Source organism: Ambystoma mexicanum, chromosome 9 (assembly GCF_040938575.1).
Source record: "Ambystoma mexicanum isolate Mex_15411 chromosome 9, UKY_AmexF1_1, whole genome shotgun sequence".
Lineage (NCBI taxonomy): Eukaryota > Metazoa > Chordata > Amphibia > Caudata > Ambystomatidae > Ambystoma > Ambystoma mexicanum.
The window spans coordinates 587,578,651-587,603,891 of NC_090931.1; the positions used below are offsets into that span (position 1 = coordinate 587,578,651).

The window sequence follows — 25,241 nt, forward strand, 5'->3', positions numbered from 1 at the left end:
GTTGTCCTGCATGTCGTGGAACACCCTTATTGGTCAGCTGATAATTAGTTTCCTTTCATCTCAAATGAAGGTGTTTCAGCCTTGTACTGTTGATTCAAAAATGTAGGTGTGTCTCCATGGATGTCATTTAGGGGTCAACAGGGGTCGCAACTGCGACCCCTGTCGTCTCCCTTGCTACCCCTGTCGTCTCTCTTGCTACCCCTAAAAATAAAATTAGAAAATACAAGTTTTTTTTTTTAAATTGAGGCTCATGGGCTGTGGACAGCAACATGTGGCTCTGTGTTTCTGGAGTGGCTGGTTTCCTGATAGCTATAACTGGTAAGATAGCTCAGTGGGTTGAGTGATGGCTGCTGCAATGTGTGTGTGATCTTCAGGTTGCAGGTTCGACTCCCAGCAAGGTCAACTCAGCCTTTCATTCTGCTGAGGTTGATAAATGAGTACCAACACAGGTTGGGTGATATTGTATGTGTATTTGTTTCTTTATGAAGCTCTTAAGCATAAGTGCCATATAGTAACACATAATTATCGTTTGGCCTTGACGTCTGCTTGCATTCACAGTGATTTACTAATATGGGCCTATACGCACTGATATTAACGATACACATGGTGATCTATTCTTGTATGAAATGTATATCACTTTACAGTGATAGCCTAACCATAAGTTTCGTAGTGTACTTAAAAACAATGCTATGTGATGCCACTTCCTGTTTTGTCGAGGGGTGAGAGGTCATGTTCCATCGCTTCCCGTGATGTCGCTTTGGGGTGGTGTAAAATGACTTCACTTCCTGTGATGTCATCAGAGGTCCAGGGTTGTGTGATGTCACTTCCGCTGCCCCTGGCATTTTAGTGAAATCACGTCCCTGTGTGTCTCCCTTCATTGAGTCCCAAATGTAGGTGTTTCTCCCATTATCCAGGTACCTCAAATTTTGGCGTTTTATCATTTGCTACTGTGGCTCAAATCTGGGTGTTGCTGCATTTACTGTTGAGTCCCAAATGTAGGCGTTTCACCTAATATCCAGGTACCTCAGGTTTTGGTGTTTTATCTTTTACTGCTGTGTCACGGGTCTGGGTATTGCTGCTTTTGCTGTTAGGTCCCAGATTTGGGCACTTCCATCCTAGTACCTCAGGTTTTGGCGTTTTATCAGTTGCTGCTGTGTCCTATTTCTGGATGTTGCTGCATTTGCTGTTGAGTCCCATGGTTAGGCGTTTCTCCGAATATCCAGGTACCTCAGAATTTGGCATTTTATCATTTACTGCTAAATCTCAGATCTGGGTGTTGCTGCATTTCTTGTTGAGTCCCGGATTTTTGTGTTTCTCCCAAGAGAAAGACTGGGGAGTAAGCCAAACCAGTGTGGAGTGCAGAGTGGAGTGCAAACCAAGAAGAGAGCCATCTAAATGGGAGGGAGACTTAGTTGTACTCTTCCCTGTAGAGGGTCAAACCGGTAATAGGGGAGAGAGATGGGTGTGATCGAGACCACTGACAGAGAGCCTTAGATGAAAAAAGGGGAAGGAGAGGTGTCCTGATCTCAGAACTGATGGACCGCGGGGCACAGGAAGCCCCTGCCCCCCCAGGAGGAGCCAGTTGTGCTGGTGGTTGCTGCACACCAGGGTGTGCTGAGAGGCAAGGGATATGGGCAGCACTTGGTCTGAACACTGGGGCTGGAAAAGGTACTGCCACTGAATAGTCCACTGAGGACCCACTCTTCTACTCACAACATAGAAGTGGTAAGTGTAGCACAACGGAATATACTACAGGGGAAGGGACACAGGCCACAGTCAATGAAAACAGTGGGGATAGGATAGGGTACGGCCACTAACCAACCCTAGTAAATAAAACTCAGCCTTTTACATACACCTCTCAAACTCTGAACTAAAGACAACCATATCTCTACAGCACAACAAACCGGAAGCACTTTACAATATCACAACAATGAAACAAACCACACATATCCTTGCACAACAGTATGTGATAGCTACCAACCAAAAAACAAAAACAAAAAGACACACCTACGCTCAGCGAACGATGTAAACCGAACTGAAGCTGCCAACAGCACATCACAGTTCTCTTGCTCTTTTACTCTTGTCAGCCCTACTAACTTATCCCAACCCTGCCCTCTTATTTTACAGATCTGCCAGTGCTCCAAGGGACCATGCAAGTGGCGACAGTGCACAGTATAAGAATCTATATCATAACTTCAAATGGCCATCTGTCAGTGCCAAGAGAGATGGTCTGACTCAGGGAGAGGGTGCCCTGTCACTATATGTCTTTGCTTCCTTTGCGCTGCTGGGCTCCTTTGTTGCTGCTCTAATCCTCTGCAGTTCAGCAAAGAGCTGTAGGAGGCCCTATATATCTACATTTGCAACTGATAGGGTCTGCATGGTCCTTGGAAGTGTGTTTGATATGATATGAAATTGTATTTATATCGCGCACATACACAAGTGTTTCAGGGCGTGATGAGGCAAGGGAGTGATACAGGGTAGACAAAACAACGATCTTACTAGGCCCAGTGACATTGAGAATGCGCATGTGCAGTGGAGAGTGGCGGGGGGAAAGTGCAAGGGGCATGGGAGCAGTGGAAAGTGCTAAACATGTGATTAGAAACAACAACAGGTAGTGCGTAAGGCAGGTGGCAAGTGCAAGAATTTAGCATAGACAACGGGTGTCCATAAGTGCAGGTAGAGCGGCTGTAGGGATGCAGATACAGACCCAAGTGCAAGGGTTGCCAGGAGGCAGTGTGGGTATGCAGCTGGGTGGGCAGGGATCTGGGCCCAAAGTCAGAGGGCGGACAGATGCCCAGTGCAGAAACATGGAGAGATCAGCAGGGGAGAGGAAGAGAGAAGGCAGAAGCAAAGAGGAAGTTCTTGAGGTGCTTTCAGAACCGAAGATGATTCTCCTCAAGTCTCAAGTTTACAGAAGGTGTGTCACTTAGATAGCCGTTTGGAGGATATTGGCCATTTTCTTCACCTGGATGCATTCATCTCCTGCTGTTTGGTGGAGGTAACTGTCCCTATTTTTGGGGGGAATCACGTCTATTTTTGGTGGTATTTTGGCAGTATTTTCACTTGTAGTTGGAAGTACTTTCATTCTTTATATTTGGTGGTAATTCCTTCGGCAGTAATTCCTTCAGTGGAATTAATGTCTCTTTCTGCAGTAATTCAGTTGGGGGAATTAGTGCCAATGGAATTACCATACATTTTTGGGACACAGAATTGGGTGGAATGATGAAAGTGTTGGTAAATCCATTTCCACACTTTTTACCAATATGGCAGTACCCGTAAAGTGACCTATTATGATGGAAAGGTTTTTGATAGCTCTTCACCCAGTTGTTTTTGTGTTAAATAACACTTGCAACTATTGCAAATTGTGTGTTCCATTGTGCAAGATTTATAGACCAACATGCCTGGAGCTCCATCTGCTACACAATGGGCCTCATTACGACCCAGGCGGTAAGTTACCGCCTGGGTCGTACCCTTACCACCATGGTGTAAACTATGTTTACACCATGGTGGATGGCGGATTTACCGCCCCATTCCAAGGTGAGTGGGGTGGTAAATCCCCATTTCCCATTTTACCCTTCCCCATTCCCACTTTTGCCCCATAGGGCATAATGGGAGTGGGGAAGGCGCTAATTACGCCACCGTAAAATACGGTGGCGTTATTAGCACCATGGTCCCTTAGCGCCATGGATTTTAACGCCTGCAAAAAGCAGGCGTTAATATCACCATGGTGCTAAGGGACCTTGGGCCTCATTACAACCCAGGCTGTAAGTTCCCTACTTTACCACCATGGTGTAGACTCTGTTTACACCATGGTGGATGGCGGATTTACCGCCCCATTCCAAGGTGAGTGGAGCGGTAAATCCCCATTCCCCATTTACCCTTCCCCATTCCCATTTTTGCCCCATAGGGCATAATGGGAGTGGGGAAGGCGCTAATTACGGCACCGGAAATGACGGTGCCGTAATTAGCACTAAGGCGGGTTAGCGCCTTGCATTTTAACGCCTGCTAAAAGCAGGCGTTAAAATGGTAATCAGGCGTTAAGGGTTAACGGCGCCGACGGCGCCGTTAAACCCTTAACGCCTGGGTTGTAATGAGGCCCCTTGTAATCAGGCGTTAAGGGTCGGCGCCGTTTACGGCGCCGTTAACCCCTTAACGCCTGACTCGTAATGAGGCCCAATGACATTTGTGATCTAACGATTAGGGAGAATTTTTATTTTGTGTACAAATTCCCCTCAACCTGAGAGATTCCCAGCACTGCTGCAGGACTTTTTACCACTCACTCATTCTTTTTGCTCTGAGATGGGAACCCGATTTTTCTGCTAATGTATTATTTTGACTTTTAATGGAGTCAGGCTTTCCTCAGCGTATTTCCCTACAGGAATCTGTAATAAATCATTGCAGCCCAGAGCACACTATATACTATGTGCAGTGCTGCTGGGAGCCCCTTGCAATCCCCTTCCTATTTTATATTACTTTTTCCCGGGAACTACTGTTCTCAAGGATATTAGGATACTTTTACTGAACCTTTCTTTTTGTGGGATCCGTACACCCCACCTTATGTGGAGTCCTGAGGGGCCACACAGTAATTCCTTTCCCGTTGCTCCTGTAACTTTTATAGTAACAGACAAACCTAAATGACTGGTGGCACTGGATGCCCTTTTACCATTTTTGGTGTTAGTTATTCGCAGGCTGTTTTCACAGCTGCATTAAAGCACCCATGGGTGACCATTTTCTCAAAATGGTCCCAGTCTGCTGTTATCACCATTTTTCATTTGTGTGTTCGTTCTTGGCCCTTCTTCTAACATTCAAGGTGGGGATTGGTCCTCTTTGAGTTTTGCCTTTGGTGGGATCGCTTTGTGAAGCCCCCCCAACGCTCCAGTGTGTCTGCTGAGGCAGGAAGTGAGGAAGGAGCCCAAAACATCTCTGACTTTTGACTGAAGATATGCCTGGCTAGAACTAATTTGAACTGGGTGGCTGTCCTGCATGGACAGCCACCCACAGGTGATGGACAGGTCCATAGGACTGAATGAATGGGTTCCTGCATAAAAGGGGAGGCTTTTGGGACAGAGGGCCGAGTCAAACACTGGAAGTGAAGCTCAGAAGAAGAAGACAACCAGAGATGCCTGCAGCACCTCCAGCAACTGCAGAAGCACCGCTGAACTACTGCTGCCGTCCTGACCATGTTTTTGAATTGACGGAGAACTCCACCAAGGACGACTTCCTCCTCTGGGCGGGTGGGCATAACCAACCTCAAGACACTCTTCAATTTAAGCCATCCCCAATGTCCTGCAACCTTTCCGGGGCTGCAGAATCCCAATAACTTAACCACCTTGGAGTGCATCATTTTGCTGTTGACGAATCTCGCTGGAGCTTTGGTGGCATCCGTGTGGACCTCCAGAAGCACAAATCCTCTCCTCAAAGTCCTCTCAACAGAGTGGAGGACCGAGAAAAAGGGAAGATTCCAACCAGTGGTGATCATTCACTACTGGTGCTGAGAAAAAGGTGCCAAAACCATGGACTGAAGTGGGAGTAAGAAGAATTCTTTGTTGGGGAGTGTCCCTCTATGATCGATTGCTGCCAGAGCCCATCCAGCGTCCCCCTTTTGTCACCACGAACAATGATCAGGAGACGGGGTTTTCAGCCGTGCATCCATAAGGTGTCCAGCTGCGTCATCTTCTTCACTCTCAAGGTACTGAGGGGATCTTGGTAACCTTACCTTAAGCCATTTGTGTCACTCCTTTGCTTCCGGAGCACTGTTTCCACTGTTTGTGTATTCACCCATTTTCAGTCACCCAGGCCTAACAGCTTGTGCCCTACGGGAAGGCTCCTCTGCTTTTTTACAAAGACCAACTAACTTGTTACATGCATGTGCTAAGAAGATTTTCGTCAGAACTATTGCTTTCCTTTTGACTTTGGCATTACTGATTCCCTTACAGTAAATCTTCTGACCCTCTTGGCTTTGGCAATGCCTGTTTCCCTCCAAAAACCTGAACTGAAGAGCTCCTTTCTTGTTAGGAAAAATACTGCCTAGACCTTATAAGAGTTGCTACAGTGTTGCTTACTTGTGTTTGTTGCTCTTTACATTCTTGGACTTACTTATACTTGAATAATGCAGGTTTAATTTAAAATAAGTACTTTTGCTCGCCTGAACTGAAGTCACTCCATGTGTGGATTAGAAAAGTATACAACAATTTAGTCACCTGCTTTATTTTTCCTTAATATTCTAAGTGTACGTGTGTTGTTGCTAGTTGAAACAATATTCCTTTAGTTTCTAACTGCCTTGTGTATATATAAAATAAATCACTATTGTTGATATAGCTACAAGTGTGTAAGTGTTTCAAGGGGTCTACGTATTCTGATTTCTTTGAACTGATCTACAGCTCACATTCCTCCTCCTAAAATAAGCTTGGCTGCTCTGCCACTCTACCAACCCAGGGTGGTACAGGCCTATATTAGAAGTTGGGGGCCCTAAAACCAAGGGATAAGTCTTGTAGAGTCCAATACCAATTGGACTTCAGAAAAACACACCTAACACTAACCCCAATCCTTTTATTTGTACATCTCTGGGAAATGTAGTTGTGGTAAGTTCTGTGACTGGTCGGTTGCAGGTGGGCAGCCTGAAAAAGCAGAACGCTTCTGAATAATGTGCAATCTTCGTCAGTCGTTAATGCTTTCCTTATGTCCCTGTTATGCACTGTTTACTATTTGCAATTGCAGAAGTCAGAAATGTACACGAGGTGGACAAAATGGAGAGAGTGATATTATAAAATGTATAAAATGTAATCCCAGTCTATGTGAGGGGTATGAATAAAGGACAGCTAACTATCTCTGCTGTTTAGGGGGCTCACTGCCTGCATCACTAGCGTTCTGAAATTGGTACTGCAGGAGGTCATGCTGGATTGGCACGGTCCACCCACATGGCTTTCTCCAGCCGGTAGCAGCCTCTGACAAGCCTTCTGCCACGGTATGTATGATTATAAAGAAGCTGTTCCTTCTGGACAATGAGATGGGTGTTACGTTGGGGAGGAAGGATTACTCAGGGGCAACGTGTTTGTCTTGGAAGCAAGACAACGCAGTACAACACAGGTTTGAATCCCGATCCCATGCTTAGAAACCATTCCTGGTATTAAGCGCGTTATAAATGAACAATTATAAAGTTGTGCTAACACATTTTAATGCCAGGATATGTTAAAACTGTAAAACCGTTAGTGTTAATGCCGATGGACTTGTGATTTGTGATATGTTAGCACAGCAGGTTAATGCCCGCGTGCGTGTGCGTGTGCGTGCGCGTGTGCGTGCAGGCACTAGAAGCTGTGACCCTTGGTGTCACAATTTGAGCTACTGTCTTCTCGACAAAACACACTGGCGGGATACTCATGGGAAAGATTCCATCCATAGACACCCACATCCACGCGCTGAGGCTCCGGACTATAACCTTCAGTACAGGGCAACAGCACCAACAGGCCACACCAGAAGACGATGTGCTCTGTTTACACAGACAACAATTAATATAATGCATTAGCTCATGCCTATGCTACATTCTGTAAGAAGCATAGAACAGTAGGTTAGTGCTACAGGTTCACTGTGAAGTGGAACGGATCTTCCTGCAAAGACGATACGATTGATGAGTCATTGGTGCACCTTTATTCTCAATTTTCCAAGCTTTGTAGCCAAAATGGCTGCCTTAATCCCTTCCAACTAGAACAGTGGTGTTCAAACTTTTTTAACTGAGCCCCCCTTCTATTGAAAGCATACACCGTAATCACTTTTTAAAGAGCTTTGCGCCACCCCTTGGACATCCTTTGGGCCCCCCCTAGGGAGGCCAGCCCCACAGTTTGAAGACAACTGCACTAGAAGGTGAGGCATACACGTTCAGCCGCCTGCCAATACTGGCCCATTTACTCAGCAGTGCTACTAACAGGCATTGCGTTTTGCATATGGCCTAATTGCCACAGGCTACCTTTATACGACATTCTAACCAATGTCGTAAATATCAAGTTTTATTGCTAGAGCCAAGGCTTAGCCATGTATTGTGCTATTAAACTCTGAGTTTGAGGGTATCCTTACAAAATATCGCCGTACATATGGTCGTTTGTCTCGCCATAGGCAATATTTTTGGGAGGGATCATTTGTGGGAGCGGGGGTTGCGGAGGTGTGCCCCGCACATTTTAAAATAATGCAGGGGTAGCGGGGGTGTCCCCCGCAGAGTCCATAGGTCAATATCGCCGCAAAAATATGTTGATATTTTTGTATCGCAATATTTTTGCGGGGATATTAACACATGGAACCAGTTTGAGGGGATGCTTGAAAGCTCAGAAGCCCTCCCATAAAAAGGCGTTTTTAAAATCATAGCATGCCCAGGGCACATTAATTAGTGTCTGCAAATGTTTTATGCACATCATTTATGCAAATGAGCAATGCACACCATGCCACTTCTTTTTCTCGCTCTTTGTTGTTGGTTTCATATGTTCTTTGCACTGCATAGTTTCTGAACGCATGTTTGGATGACCCTGATGGGGGCTCAGCCTGTGTGATCAAATTAACCTGAATAACATTTGAGCCCCCTTTGTCGTATTCCAATAAATCACTGCCTCGCTGGAAAGGTTTTGTGCATCCCATAAATGGCGTCCCGTTGAGGGAATGTAAGCATGAGGGTATTGGAGATAGGTACTGGAGAGTCAATAGTCTAATATCAGTGTGCCTCATTTCATAGCCCACGGATGTGAGAGGGGTCCGATGACGCAGAACCTTCACAAACTGATCCCGTGCCTGCAATGCTGTTCAGCCATTTTGAACCTAGCGATGGTCCCACCAGATTACCGTGTCCAGTTGAACAAAAGTCACAGATGTGGCAGCATGCAAAGCCGCAGAGCAGACCATTACCTTGGGTAGCGTTGCACGCATTGGTCCCAGCACGAGGATCTCATCCCACATCCCATGTGTGCACAAATGTGCAAAACATTGAGCCGTTCCATTGGCCGCTAGCGATATTTGTATTCTTGCAAACATCTCCCAGGGTCCTAAAATTCCCAAATCTCGTGATCTGAATGGGTGCTTTGTTATCCCCAAAACGTTCATCAACTAGTTGACCTACCTCGGAGCACGTCCTTTGCCTCTGATTTGGGGTAACGATCAAGTTTGTCACTACAAAAAAGACATTTTCACCCTGGAAAAAAGACAAAATATTGGGAATTAGTAAAAGCACATGTATCCTGCCCAAGTCTCAATATGCTAGCTGTGAGCACTCTCTGCTGCCCCCTGGAGCTCCGGGGGAAGTAGCGTGAGCTCCGCAATCTAATGTGTGATAGTCTATGCGTGGGAAATTTACATCTCCTCCCAATTCTTCTGCAATGGCCTGCACAGAGGCTTCGTGTTTGTTGGGAGAGCTTGCCACAGAGGCTTTGTGTTTGTTGGGAGAGCTTGCCACAGAGGCTTTGTGTTTGTCGGGAGAGCTTGTCGCAGAGGCTTCGTGTTTGTTGGGAGAGCTTCTCACAGAGGCTTTGTGTTTGTTGGGAGAGCTTGCCGCAGAGGCTTTGTGTTTGTTGGGAGAGCTTGCCACAGAGGCTTTGTGTTTGTTGGAAGAGCTTGCCGCAGAGGCTTTGTGTTTGTTGGGAGAGCTTGTCGCAGAGGCTTCGTGTTTGTTGGGAGAGCTTGTCGCAGAGGCTTTGTGTTTGTTGGGAGAGCTTGTTGCAGAGGCTTTGTGTTTGTTGAGAGAACTTGTCGCCGAGGCTTCGTGTTTGTTGGGAGAGCTTGCCGCAGAGGCTTTGTGTTTGTTGGGAGAGCTTCTCGCAGAGGCTTTGTGTTTGTTGGGAGAGCTTGCCGCAGAGGCTTTGTGTTTGTTGGGAGAGCTTGCCGCAGAGGCTTTGTGTTTGTTGGGAGAGTTTGTCGCAGAGGCTTTGTGTTTGTTGGGAGAGCTTGTCGCAGAGGCTTCGTGTTTGTTGGGAGAGCTTGTAGCAGAGGCTTTGTGTTTGTTGGGAGAGCTTGTTGCAGAGGCTTTGTGTTTGTTGGGAGAGCTTGTTGCAGAGGCTTTGTGTTTGTTGAGAGAGCTTGCCGCAGAGGCTTTGTGTTTGTTGGGAGAGCTTCTCGCAGAGGCTTTGTGTTTGTTGGGAGAGCTTGCCGCAGAGGCTTTGTGTTTGTTGGGAGAGCTTGCCGCAGAGGCTTTGTGTTTGTTGGGAGAGTTTGTCGCAGAGGCTTTGTGTTTGTTGGGAGAGCTTGTCGCAGAGGCTTCGTGTTTGTTGGGAGAGCTTGTCGCAGAGGCTTTGTGTTTGTTGGGAGAGCTTGTCGCAGAGGCTTTGTGTTTGTTGGGAGAGCTTCTCGCAGAGGCTTCGTGTTTGTTGGGAGAGCTTGCCGCAGAGGCTTTGTGTTTGTTGGGAGAGCTTGTCGCAGAGGCTTCGTGTTTGTTGGGAGAGCTTGTCGCAGAGGCTTTGTGTTTGTTGGGAGAGCTTCTCGCAGAGGCTTTGTGTTTGTTGGGAGAGCTTGCAGCAGAGGCTTTGTGTTTGTTGGGAGAGCTTGCCGCAGAGGCTTTGTGTTTGTTGGGAGAGCTTGCAGCAGAGGCTTTGTGTTTGTTGGGAGAGCTTGTTGCAGAGGCTTTGTGTTTGTTGGGAGAGCTTGTCGCAGTGGCTTTGTGTTTGTTGGGAGAGCTTGTTGCAGAGGCTTTGTGTTTGTTGGGAGAGCTTGTCGCCGAGGTTTCGTGTTTGTTGGGAGAGCTTGCCGCAGAGGCTTTGTGTTTGTTGGGAGAGCTTGTTGCAGAGGCTTTGTGTTTGTTGGGAGATGCAGAGCACAGGAGATTTTGTGAACTTTGCTGGCATCTGTCTGTAGTGATGTTGAACATCGTTGGAAGGGACTAACTATCCCTGAAGGGACCTCGTGGATTCAGGGGAAGGAGCCACTTTTCTCTTGGGAATACTACCTTTCTTTGTTATTAAGCTGTCCCTGAGACCGTTCAAATGGTGTGCATCGAATGACATCAGGTCTTGGGCCCATTTGAGCCTATTCTGTCTGACCATAATATGTAATGCTCCTAGGTTAATCTTCTATAGCTATGATGACGGGTTGGGGGTGGACTGACACCCTCATAGATGCCATTGCTGATAATGCGATCTGTATCAGATTATACAAGCCCTCTTTTTATGCTTCTCAAGACTTCGACCCCCACACTCCTCCTCGACTCCTCCTCGTCCCCCCTGTATATGCTACATTTAAAAAAAAATACATGAACATTTCCTTCAAGCTTACCTGGTGCCTACCATCTTCCTGGTCTACTACCACAGGTTCTCTGCACCGTGGCCACAATGAAAATAGAAAAGAGACTCTTTCAAGAGCTCCTTTAACTTTTTTCCATGGCAGCCATTCTTTTTTGTCATTTTTCCTGTTTTTGTTCAACTGGTATGCTCTGTTCATTCAAGCCTGTTGACCAAAAACAAAATGACACGTACCTTGGAAGAGTGTCCAGCTGGAAACAGCACTCTTATCCCTTGTTAAAAACGTGTGCTGCTCTCTGTTTATTAGCAGTCGGATCAGCTTGCTGAGGCACGCATTAACGCCTCAACCAGAGAAGGAAATGGGGTGGAGCACGATAGAGCTGACCTGTCTTCAGAACCAGCAGGACACTCACGCCCATGCTTCAATGACCAGTGGCACTGCCGAGTCTTCTGAAAGTGGTTTGCTTGACTTCCAGCAGCACTAAGTAGTTTGCTTAACGAAACACGTTTCAGGACAGGATACACCCAAACAAGATCTGTCTTGAAACCCAGTTATCAAACGCATACACAACCCCCTTTTCATCAAGCAGACACTTTCAGTAGACTTAATATAGGCAACTGAATACAGAAACAGCCAAAGCTTCACATACTTTATGTAGCTGTCTAGACTGGTATATAAGTTCTGCAATGTAGAGACATTTTTTTCTTAGGGTGACAAATTAATACTGCAAAGCCCAACTTCCATTATTCGCTCAAAAGTTTTTTTTTACTGAATCACAATAAGACATGTTTCAAATAAAAGATTCTGGACATACCTATGTTCCCATAATGCTCTATGCTTTTATGCAAATCACCAGGATTGGGTTCTATGAAGATATACTGTATTGCTTGACCTGACCTGGGACCGCCCCCTTCCCCACGGCCGGCCCCTCCAAGAATGATAGGGTTCCCCCAGTAAAATGTTCCCATTTCCAGCACTGGCCTCAACATAGACCATACATAGACCATACACTGACAGTATGCTCTACAGTTGAATTAGGCAGTTCCAAAACAGGCCAGTGCTTCTGAAAGATTGATAAGGTGGAGGCAGAGAAGGGTACATGGTGGGCTCTCCAGCCTGTCAGTAAACTACTCAACTCTGAATGCTAAATGTATTGTTTGCATCTTAATTCCAAACTGCAAACGCAATCAAATTGTGAATGGGTGGTCTAAATGACAACATCATCTTCATATGATAGAGAAGTGAGACGTAGGAGGGCAGAGCAGTACATGCAACACTGCTCTGCGATGCCATCTATGGATGAGAACAAGTTTACTCTTTTCTCTAAAAATTGATCTTTACAAAAGAAAACTCTGTGGCAAAATCACTTTATCGAGTAAATCTTACAACATATAGATTTATTCATTTATTGGTGTTTTATAACCTACCAACCACGAGCACAGTGGCTTGGTTGCCCCTCCAAAGCAAAGTAAAGGGGGAAGTGGGAGACTGATCTTTCACAGGTTTTGGAGACATTTGGACCATATATATCTACACCCAACTTATAAACATATACAATGATAAATACATTTGCAGAATGACAACAACCTTAGAGTGTACTGTCTTTTTGGATTCCTTTCCCTCAATGAGAAGTGTGGTCCACTAAGAGGCCACTTAGGGTTGGTCCTTCTATCTCCTGGCTTTGATGAATATTGATGATGCCTGTGCTGGAAACATACCTGGGGAGGGATGACGTAGTCCACCACATCCCAAAGTCTCTCTCCCAGCTCAGAGGTGTTGGTAAAGGCAACGCCCTTCAGCTTGGTGATGACGGAGCTCTGTAGGGAGGTGTCGGTGTCCTGGTAACCCTTCTTGATGACGAACACCCATCTGCAAAGAACAGAGCATGTGAGCGCCGGGTCAGCATGTAAACAAACAAGAACAGGGCGCCAGAGGCGGGTCAGCATGCAAACAAAACAGAACGGTGCAAGAGGTGGGTCAGCATGTAAACAAATAAGAACAGGGTGGCAGGGGCAGGTCAGCATGGAAACAAAACAGAACACGGTGTGAAAGCCGGGTCAGCATGTAAACAAACCAGAACAGGGCGCCAGAGGCGGGTCAGCATGCAAACAAATAAAAACAGGGTGGCAGATGCGGGTCAGCATGTAAACAAACAAGAACAGGATGGCAGAGGCGGGTCAGCATGTCAACAAAACAGGACAGGGTGCGAGAGGTGGGTCATCACGTAAATAAAACAGAACATGGTGCAAGAGGTGATCAGCATGTAAACAAACCAGAACAGGGGGCAGGAGGTGGATTAGCATGTAAACAAAACAGAACAGGATGCGAGAGGCGGGCCATCATGTAAATAAAACAGACCAGGGTGTGAGAGCCGGGCTACTATTTAATCAAAACAGAACAGGGTTGTGAAAGGCAGGGCAGCATGTAAACAAAACAGAACATGTATGAGAGGTGGGTCAGCATGTGAACCAAAAAGAGCAGGGTCAGCATGTAAAGAAAACAGAATAAAGTGTGAGAGGCAGGTTAGCATGTAAACAAAACAGAACAGGTTGCGAGAGGCAGGTCAGTGTGTAAACACACAAGTACATTCTCATTTTCCAATTAATTAGTAAGTTACAACTGGCAAACTTTGCACTTTCACAAGGTTGCTGTGGTGACGATTCACAAAAACAAGCTTTACAAATGTAAATTGCGAAGCAGGCCATTTACTCCTACCACTGCTTGTACTTTATGGCTCAGGGATTCTTAAACATTTGTGAACTAGACATGCTCCACATGTAAGTGTATGGTATTTATGTATGCTTAAGAAATGTGAGGCCTAGCAACATTTTTTCCTGAAATATCTTGCTTTTTCACAAAGGATTGAGATATTTTTACAGTGCAGACCTCCCTTTCCTGCACACACTCTATGACTATAGGACTTTTTTTTTACACTTCCCCCCACTCACAGCTTGAAGAAATTAACAGAAAAAGGGCCCGACACCACAGCTCTCCAGATGTTTGGACTACCACTCCCATGATCCCTCACCATTGACAATGCTGGTTGGGCTGATGTAAGGTGTATTCCAAAATATCTAAAGAGGCAAACTTTGGAGACTCCTGGCATATACTGTTCAGATGTATGGGAAATGGGTGGCTACACATTGGAAATGCATTGCAAAATGTTGGTAAGCGTCCACCAATTTAGGGTTTAGTGACTGTTGACCTCCTTTGCAAAGCATGTACCTTGACCCCTCACTTACTCGGGCTTGAAAAGCCCCTTATGTAGACGTACTTGGTATTTATGCGTGCGTGATGTACGCAGGTTGGTGCGTAAATGACACACACACACACGCACAAACGTATTATGAGTTTGCATGCAACGTTTCCACATATCATACATTTGTGAAACCCAAGGATTTTACGTATTGATAAATAACGCATTTTCAAGGTGTACGTTTAACATTTGACAGAGAAAAGCTTTGTGAATCATGCCTTTTGAGTTTAACAAATGTTACATTCACTACCCCCTGAGAGTTCTTGACTTGTTGAAATGTTAAGTTATTCTGAAAAAAAAAGTCGATCGTTTTCTAATACTTGTAAAAATTGAGGAATACAAGGGGGCATTTTTATTTAGAGAGTAAATTGCACGGAGAGGACCAATTACCTTTGCATTTCCGTTCAAGGGGTCCCCTCGATTGTAGTCATTTTAAGCACAAAGTGCAAAACAAAAACGTCTTCCCACTTTTGTTTTCACAACGTGTTGGCGAAAAAGAGTAACTGCCTCCCACGATTAATGATTGTGGGAGGCACGTGCGATGGATACTATGGAATCTGCCTGCTTTCACCATGTGTAAAAAGCAGGCGGATTCCATAGGAATCCATTGGTTTAACGATAGCATGAACATGTATGTGGACGCTAAACCATGTACTCTTTTGAGGCAGAGCGGGGATACATGATGGACATTGCCTCAAAACAACATGAAAATCCACCGGATCGAAAAACAAGGTCTTAAGACAAAGGGAACACAACACGTACATGCCTTTCTTAACACTTTGCCTTCCAATCTTGGGGACTTGAAAAATGACCCTCAAAGTCTTTTTAACAGGCTGAGCATTGCGCAAGTAAGGCACTTATGTTTTTAAATATATACATATGTCTCTATGTTATAGGTAGATATACCTTTCATTGGTAGAACAAAAGAAGCTCCAGAGTGGTGGCAAGCGCTGCTTTCAATACCACACACGTCCCTCTTCTCTTCAGAAATGCACAGTTACAATTGGGGAGGCATGCTTAAATCGGCCCAATACTGCATCCTGCAACCAGAGGTGTCGCTACGGGGGGCTTGTGGGGCTATAGCCCTGTGTCTTTTGGTTGTAGCCCCGGATAGAATCTCAGGGGCTACAACCGAAAGGCTAGCTGGCCCTGAGTCCCGACAGTCCTGACATTAGCATAGCCCCGGATCTTTTCGAGACCTAGCAAAATCCCTGCATGCGACTAAAAAGTTGATTTGTTTTCAATGTGTCCGCCCGCATGCTTCAAGACGGACACAAAACATTATCTCGCTGCTGCATCCGTCTCCGTTTCTTTGTAACTTCTACTCCTGCTTTCCTATCCCCTTATCTTCCTCCAGCCCCAAGTCTTTCCTCCAGCAGAGTACCGTTTGTGGTCCCCAACCAGGAGATGAATACGCCATTCTATGGACAAGGCTAGGCGCTCTGAAACTACCATGGTGGTGATTCGGCGCAGTACAAAAGCATATTAACATGACGTAGCTTGTGAGTAACCATATACTGTGTTACTACCTACAATATGCAGAATTATGGGTTCTATGTTGATTTCCCTTAGCCCGATTTGTTCGTGGCCCGGGTCCGACGTCAGCTCTGCAGGGAATCATGTTTACCTTTGTGGTGCCCCCTTCCCTGAAGTTCCCTAATGTGGGGGACTCCCTGAAACCCCGTTCCCTCCCGAACCCCTCCTCCCCAAATTCCTAAACGTCTATCGTGCGGAACAATCCCTTCATCCCTAAACTCCTATTTCAGTGACCCACCCCCATCCTGACAACATACATGCACACACACCCCCTAACCCTCTCCAAAACCCCTCCTTACCTCGCTATCCACCGCCTCTTTCTGATGGCGCAGAGCGCACTAAACGCGTGCGCCGTTCCCCGACCAGCCGCAGTTCGTCGAAAGCGGACTGTCAGGAATTTCTTTCGAACAACTTGGACAGAACAGAATTATGTATTAGGCTCCTTTATAGTATGCAAACAAAGAATGGCTCGTGCAACACAAAGGTTAAAGGCCTGATGAAGGTGCCCCACCTGACAGAGTGACTTCTGTGAACCCCTAGAAGAAGCCATCTTTGGCCCAAAGGCAGATGCTAACAGGGAGATTATGCTGAGTGTTTTCAGCCTGTCTCAATCATAGTGAGTGGATGTCTCACTTGCCAATGAAGTAACTGAGGACATTGGTCCTCATTACACAATTGGCAGTGATTCAGTTGGGATTACTGCCAACCCTGTTTAGCGTTACCAAGACTCGGTTCTGCAGATTTACTGAGGGTTTACGAGTGGTGGTAAGGCGCTGTTAAACCCCTTTTTGGGAGCGTATAGCACTCTATGAGGAATTCGTCGGATTTACTGCAAACAGTAATTCTGCTACAGTAAGTCCGATGAGTTTTGGAGTTAAAGTTGAGGAGTTATATCCATCTTTATGCTGGAGGTAAATTCGCCACTTCACCTCCCAGATCAGAATTCGGCGGTGCAGGAAACTGGCAATAAATTGCTGGCAAATCTGTTTTTGGTGCAAATTCTCCCTGCTATTGACCTGCTAATAAGGCCCATTGTCCTCACACGTGCCGGTCCATATTTGCTAAGCATGTAAATACAAATCCCATATTTGAATTCATTCATACTGAGAAAGGAGGCACATAAGTGATCTAAAACCATAGTAACTTCTGCTCCTAAGGTACAAACGAGAACATGATGGCATTCAACTGGTTAATATTAACATCGATCAATTAGGCAGCAATGCTGTGTTTCCGAGCGCCATGAGCTAACGACCCGCTAGCCAAGTTTCTGAGGGACTTCCATAAGGTCGACGGGACGTTGCCACTTTGTAATGGGTCAAGTAGGCGTACATTTTTGCTTATTATTTGTATACAGTATTTAAACTCCAATTTTCCACTTTCAAATATAACAACAATTAATACAGCTATTAAAATCACAAACCATTTTAAAACCACATCATACTACAATTCTACTAATGAAAATCAACAGCACAATTAATTATTCTACTATCACCTACGACAGGGTTTTAAATCTCCATTTATATCTCAACCAAGCTCAGTCCCTTCAAGAAAGGGATGAAACCATCAGTAGCCACAAGTCACTTCCCGTAAACATAATGTGACAAGATTTCATTAAAAATTAATAATTCAACTCCAAATATTTAAATAAATTGATTTACTATTATAAATAGTAAAACTGCAAGTACAAACCTTGCATATTAAGAAGAAGACAAAGGAATAAGAAAAGAAAAACACTAATGTCAACTGAAGTGTTCATCCTAACCTGATATAGATAGACTATCACAAATACCCTAGCCAGTGATCAGAAGTGCTAGCAATGTTCCCTGGGTAATAATTTCCAAATCATTCCCCATAATCTGTAAAGGGCTAAATGGACCCTTTCATTTTCAGTATTAAGGCAATATGTCCAAAATGAGTCTGATTTTATTGAATCATAAAAATGCACAAAACAGCCTAGCACCCCAGTAATAACAGGTCCTAACCCCAAGCACTCAGTAAACATGTGCTTGGCAGTCTCCAGCAGGAGTTTACTTTTACATACACGCCATGTTCATTCATTACGTGGAATATTATTTCTTGCCCCATTTTTTATTAATAACTGTAACTGATTGGTCCTTAATTTCAATAGAAACATTCTGAGAGCTGGACTAGGCCAACATACAATATAGCTTTGCGCCTTAAGGTAGGCGTGTGTAACTTTTCCCACTTCCATATGGGACCGGAGGCCATGTAGATGTTCATCATTCTCCGTCCACTCCCATTGCGTTATTTTTTTTTAAATATCCGCTTCAGAATATCGAAACTAGTACCGCGTCTAAAATCGGGCATCCAAACGATTTTTTCAAAACATTTTACCATACAGTTATCATAATCGCTACGTTTTGCTTTCAGCGTGGGGCCCATAGTCGAAACCAGTAATGAGAGAAGTTCAAATCTCGGATTAGTGTTCTTTTTCAAGTACAGCAAACCCTGCATCATTCAAACTTGACCTTTTAACGAAGTCAGGCCAAGCTCAAGCCTAATATATACAATAGGCATAGATCGAGGCGGGCCGAGGATCCTTCTCCAAAAGAATCCTTCGATTCTGTCCAGCCATTGCAGGTCCTCCATGGCCAGAGCATCAACACCTTAGAGCACCATCGTACTTAGGCATTGTATATATAATGTTACTATTCCTTCTAAGGAGTAACCCGCTGTCTATGTCGCAAGTTACTAATTAAATGTACAAGTTGTTTTGCCTTAAGCCTTTTAGTTTCCTTTATGTGGCAGTAAACTCTGGATGGGCTCATTTCCAAGCCCAAATAAGGGTATTTTGCAACCCTCTATAAAATACCAACGCTGGTTATCAAAACAGGACATTTAATGAATTTAGCTCCCACTACCATAACCTTAGTTTTATCCATGTTTATAAACAGGTCATTCACTACTGTGTACTCAACCAGTTTCTCTAAGATGGCTTTTATTACAAAGCGGACCGCCACTTTAGGACAACAACTGATGGTCTTGTTGAATATCAGTGGCAGGTCCGCCGTATAAATGCTGTACAGCAGGGGCGCCAAGGTACATCTCTGCTTAACTCCCACAAGAGACGTTAGTCCCCCACGATCATCCAACCTTACTCATGCAATGTCTCGAAATGCAATCCTTTCAGAATGCTCAACAGCCATCCTGGGCATCCCCAGAGCTCCATCTTGGCCCAGAACTTCACTCGGCAAATCCCATCAAAGGCCGCCCTGAAATCCACAAAATGGAGTACAGGGAATTCCCCACGGGGGCCGTGGCCTTCCTATACAGTGTGTCCATCATTCTGATGTTATGCGAAGTACAACATCCCGGCCTAAACACAGTCTGGGCAAAACTCAAAATGTTAGCTTTGTCTGCCCAGTTTTGTAGTGCATCCAAAACAAATGATGCAAACATTTTTCCAGTGGCATCTAAAAGTGAAAGAAGCCCATAGTTCGCGGGCAACCACCACTCGCCCTTTTTATATACTGGCACCAGTAGCGCTTGTTGCCGTGATCTCAGTATACTCTGAGTGGTGCACACTCTCTGGTAGAGAATCTTCAGCAATTTTGCCCATTTTCTAGGGTTCAATTTAAGAACAGCATTGGCAAGGCCATTCAGGCTGGATGCCCTAGAGTTATTCAATTTAAGGATCTTCTTCTCTATTTCATCCACATTAATATTCAAATACCATCCCTGCAACCAAAATACAGGAGGCAGAGGGGGAGCCCTTATTCCATTTGTCTTTTTTATGCACTCTAGCCATTCCCTTTCCTGGATAGGGTTGAGAGTCTTCTCCTTATTAACAGCCTTAGCTTTATTGAGTTGTCTCCAGATCTCTTTACTTATTTCTAACTCAAAACACCTGTCAAATCTTGCCATTGCCTTTTTTTTATGGAAAACTTTCATCGTTTCTGCCATCCTCTATATGCGTTCTTAATTTGTTTTGATCATTTCTTTCTTCACTTCCTTGGGGTATGTTAAACCAGTCACCCTTCTAATTTCCCTATGCATGGTGCGCTTGGCATCCCTAGTTACTTGGTCATATTCATTATTAGGTTTAGTGCTTACCACAAGCTGCCTATTATGGCATTTACAGGTCACTGTGGCTAAGTTCTTAAACCAATCTTCAATATCATTGCCACTCTGAGTCCTAACATATTCCATCTCGTCAATATCAAGGTTCCCCCAATTTTACACAGGTTCCTACTATTCCAACGTATCGAATTTCCAGCATGATTGTTATGGGACATTCTACTCAATGAGGGTAGAATGTTTTGGTTAAAACAAGGGAAGACAAAGGAGAAATACAGGAATGTTGGGAAAGAAGATGTGGTAGGTCAGAATAGGGACTCAGGCACCAAGGCTTTGTTTTAGGAATTTTATTTGTCCAGTTCACCTAATCTTTCTATAAATCTACAAGTTTGATTCCTATTCTATAAAAGAGATTCAAAAAGGGTGCTCGTCAGGATGTCTGAAAATTAACAAAGTCCTCCGTCCAGAATCCTACTCTAACGTAACCATTTTCCCTATCTAACAAAAAACAATAAAAGAAACAAAGAAAGACGTTGTAGAACTATTACCTGGCTAGGATGACTACTGGCTTCTAATCCCAACGGTGGCCCTTTTTAACAGAGGCCTTTGCCCACAGTTCAAGTCCAATATTTAGTTCTTGGTGTGTTGGAATGCTATCAACGTGTTCCAGCCCAGGCCTCTCTCATTCTTTTCACACTTTGGGATTCTTTCTGCCTTTCTCCCCTCTGGGATTCTTTCAGTCTTTCTTCTTCCTCCCTCTTCAGCTCTCTTTACTCTCACTCCCCACTCTGGGGTGTTCTCATGCTCTCCTTACTCTGGAGCTCATTTTGACAAATCAACTTCCAGGGAACCAGTGGACCAGGGATGAATATTGGGTTCTCAACCATCAATCCACCCCACACCTCTAGTTCACCAGAAGGGATCCGAACAGATTGGAAACACAAGTAAATTATAAACCTCCTTGTCAAATTTTGGTAACTTGGACGGAACATCAGGCTTATCGACGCAAGGTCGTGGACCGTTGGTTAGTTGCAACACAGCGAAAATACAATTATTACCCAATGATAAAAGGGACTGTCCAGTCAAGGTTGTATAAAAATATCTACTTTATTATTATTACAACAAACAGTGGTAGGACATTACAAAATACACCCCACCCTGTAAAGGTAAAGGAACACAGAGGACAGACAGTTTCACAAGGGAAAGGGATGCACTCTGGATACTGGCAAGAGGGTAGTCGTTAAAGCAATCAGTCTTAACTGTTCAAGGTTATTTGGTTTCAGCACCAAGGGAGCAAGGGGTCTTAAATGTCACGAGGGGCCTTCGGAGAAGGACCGAGGGGACAGAACCACAATGTCCCTGGTGCTTGAGATGTTCTTGATTCTCAACAGCATCTAGTTGGTTCCAGGATGCTTTCCAGCTCCTGTAACAGAGTTCAAGATGGGAGACAACTGTGGGTATCAGGCGGCAGGCATTTCGGCAAGCAAGGCTGGACAGACGACTGCAGGCTGGTCTACATGGCGGCTCGGGTTCAAGGATCATTGTCTCTGTGCTGGTTGGTGGATCTGGAACGCTGGTCGAGGCATCTCGGACGGCATTAGTGACTGCAGTGTGACAACAGTCAGTGGTGCAGCTGGTCGCGGTTCGAGGGCTCCACTGCCTCGAAAATGTCCTTAAAAATGGATGCTGGTGGATGCTTGTTGTGGTACTCCTCTAGCTTCTTTGCAGGGCTTGTGTCATCCTTTAAGGTGGACAGCCCAAAGCTGAGGAGAGTGCTTGCAGGCAACAGCCTTGTCCTTTGTTCAGAGACTCTCTGGCACTTCCCACCTAGGAAGCTTGCTGGCAGAACCTAGCAGGGCACGCTGTGTGCTGGCTGGGTACCGGTTCTGAAGCTGCTGGACGGGTCCTCTGAGTCTGGTATCTCCCTCTGTTCCCTGGGAGATGTTTAGGGGAGAGATCTTGCTTCCCTCTTGGAAATCCTGGCCTTCTTTCACTGCAGAAGCTATAAGGTAGACTGTACCTTCAGCCAGGGTCCAAATGAGTCCTTCTTCTTACTCCTTTCAAAGTCATCGGATGATCTGCTAAGTGAGCAGTTCAGCCCTCCTTTAAAGCCAAATGGGCCCCAGTGATTGGTGCAGGCTAAGCCTACCTCGAGGAACCAATCCGGGGTCCCCATCAACAATCTTCTGTTATGCGTGAGGTCAGGACCAGAGTGCTTTGCAACAGGAAAGGTAAGAGGTGACAACATGTACTCCTAAATCACACCCATCTTCATGTCTGTTGTAGATCAATGTGTCTCTCTGGTTAACTGAGCCCTCTGTGGTTCTTGATTAAAGCGCAGGTCTCCCTTAAAGTTTGTGGTGAGAACAGACTTCTGTCTCACTCAAATCACATACTTCGTCCCTCTGAAAGGGAGTTTGCCTAGTGAATGTCAGTTGTCCCACACATGAAAATCCCTGCCCTTCGTACAGAGGGGTGGGAGCTAGCTTCAAGGTGACACATTGCATATCAAAGAGGTGTTAGTTTTCCTGTGCATTGATAAGTTCTGTGACCAGGCCTTTTTGCAGGCATGCTTCCATTAACTCTCATCACTATGTTCCGCCACCACACAGAACTTAGACAATAGAACAGGACGGATCCATGGAGCCCTTGATATTTAATTAGGCTGGCCATGGGAGGAGGAAGGTGTTGCTCTTCTCCTCTGGATGTTTTCGTGCACTCTTCGCTGTCACCTGTCAAATAAATGTGACAGGGAGGACTCTGCTTGTAGGCTGCATCACCCAGAGTACACTGGACTATGTGTTTGTTGTGCGGCGAGCATTAGAAAATGTGTGTGAATTAGCCCCACACATTTTTGGAGGTTCATTTCCCATCATTACATTTCCTAAAAAATCAAAAACATCCAGGCGAGCGCACACTCCCTGTGCGGATGGTGGAATCCCTCACACTCATCTTCTTCTCACTCCTCACTCTGGGGGGTTCTCACGTTCCACCCACTCTGGGGCTCTTTTTCTTCTCTCGCCCCACTCTGGTGTGTTCTCTTCTTCCCCCCAGTCTGGAGCTCTTCTTGTTACTCCGCACTGTGTTCTTCTTTTTACTACCCACTTTGTGTTCTCAGGCTCTCCCCACTCTGGGGCTCTTTCATCTTACTGTCAACTCTGGAGTGTACTCATGCTTCCCCCGCTCTGGGGTGTTGTTTTGCTCTACCTCTCCATTCTTGGGTGTTCTCACACATTCCCCCACTCTCAGTTTCTTTTTACTCTCCCTCCCCAAACTGGGGCTCGCTCATTCTCTGTGTGCTACAGGGCTCTTTTCTGTCTTCGTCTCGCCTTTGCCCACTCCCTCTTCACTGGAACCACTGCATACCTGAATGTCTCAAGCAACATTTCTTAGGAGGGACATTGAGTCCTGCCAGTTATCCGATCGGTGGGAGTTGCTTACATGTCCTTTCTGTCGGGGTCTGCGTTGCTCTACCAGGGTTCCCGTCTCTCGGGTTGGTGCTGAGTTGCTGATGTGCCTTTTAAACTGGGCTCCATGTCAGCCCTCTGATCCTCCTCTTTCTTGCTCTCGCAGCTCGGCCGGTGCAGAATTGCTTATGCAACTTCTCAGCTAGCCTGTGTTACCCTACCGAGACTCTCACTCGTTCTCTCAGTTCGGTTGATGCAGAGTCACCTATGAGGCTTCTCTGCTGGGCTCCGCGCCGTCCTACCGAGATTCAATCTCATTCTCTTGGCTTGGTTGGGGCAGAGTCGCTTATGTGGCGTAACTGCTGGCCTCAGTGCCGTCCCACTGAGACTCGTTCTTGTTCTCACAGCTCGGTTGGGAAAGAATCAATTATGCAGGTTTCTCCAATGGACTGCCTGCCAGCCTCCTGAAACTCTCTCTCTCATTCTGTCAGCTTGGTTCAGGCACAGTCGCTTATGTGGCTTGTCAGCTGGGCTCTGTGCTGTCCTGCTGAGACTCTCCCTCGATTTCTTGGCTTGGTTAGAGCAGAGTCGCTTATGCAGCTTCTTAGCTGGGCTCCGGACCATCCTAACGAGACTCTCTTTCATTCGCTTAGCTTGGTTGGGACAAAGTTGCTTATGCAGCTTCTCCACTGGGCCCTGCTTTCTGTGGGTCTTCCCCCCATTCTCGCAGCTTCTCGGGGGTGCCCCGGTCGGCTGTCAGCTGCAGCTGCACCTCGCTGTACTCTTCTGGTACCTCCGGCACTGGCGTTCCTGCTCCCTCCCCAAACACCCCTCCTTTGGCCTTTTTGATGCTGTTAAAATCAGAGGGGCCTGCTGGGACTTCTCTGTGATTGGCTGGTCCAGGGACGCTCCTCCAGTAAACTGGTTCACTCGTCTCACCTTATAATTAACAGGAGTTTGGGCAAACCTAGGGTCAGAAGCCAAGTCAGCCACCAGTAAAGTAAAAGATCAGCGGTATTCAAAAAAATATTTGACAAGCCCCCCTTGAGTAAAAATGCTGTTACCGAGCCCCCTCTTGAGTAGAAATATTGCTGCTGGCCCCCATAGATGTAATTTCTGCTTATACTTTCTATTAAAATCAGCCACTGTACTACCATTTGGAAAATCTTTGCGCCCCCCCTGAACAACCTTCAGGCCTCCCAGGGGGGCCAGCCCCACAATTTGAAGACCACTGGTGCCGGAGGTCATCACAAAATCCAACCCCTACATACCCTATAAAGTTCTTAGTGCCTGGGGGGAGCGATGGTGACTTATCCACCTGTTGGAGTCTCTATCCTCCAACGGGGAGTCACCTCCAGAGGGATACCGCTTACTCTGTGCCCTTGGAGGTGCTAACTGTAGCCGGCTCACCTACCTTTCCCCAAATAGGGTTGCTCCCCCTTGGGGAGAGATGAAAATCTCCCTGGAATCATCACAAGACTTATACCAGACCTAATTGTCCTCTGCCACTGCACTGTCCGCAATGGGACTTCCAACATTCCAATGGGCCTCATTACACGTTAGGCGGTAAGGGTTTACCGGTACTGGTAAGGGCACCGGTACCGGTAAACCCTTACCGCCTTACTACGAGTTCCCTTTGCGCGACCCGACCTTAACGGCTGGTTTTACCAGCCGTTAAAGTAGGGTGCCGCAAAGGGACCTTGGAGCGAATTACGGCCCCGCAATTTGCCGTACCGTAATTAGCGCCTTCCCTATTCCCATTATGCCCTATGGGGGCAAAAATGGGAAAGGGGAAGTGCCTT

At 45.9% G+C, this 25,241-nt stretch overlaps 1 protein-coding gene across 2 annotated transcripts in view; it reads right to left on the bottom strand.

The window, feature by feature from the left end:
* P2RX5 (purinergic receptor P2X 5) overlaps positions 1-25,241 on the bottom strand; it is a 354,731-nt gene that overhangs the window by 197,438 nt on the left and 132,052 nt on the right. For both annotated transcript variants that reach the window (XM_069615208.1, XM_069615207.1), the window contains exons 2-3: positions 12,921-13,071; positions 9,095-9,166 (exon numbers count right to left, since the gene is read on the bottom strand). In XM_069615208.1, coding sequence (XP_069471309.1) covers positions 9,095-9,166; positions 12,921-13,071 — 223 coding nt within the window. The remainder of the gene's footprint in view (positions 1-9,094; positions 9,167-12,920; positions 13,072-25,241) is intronic.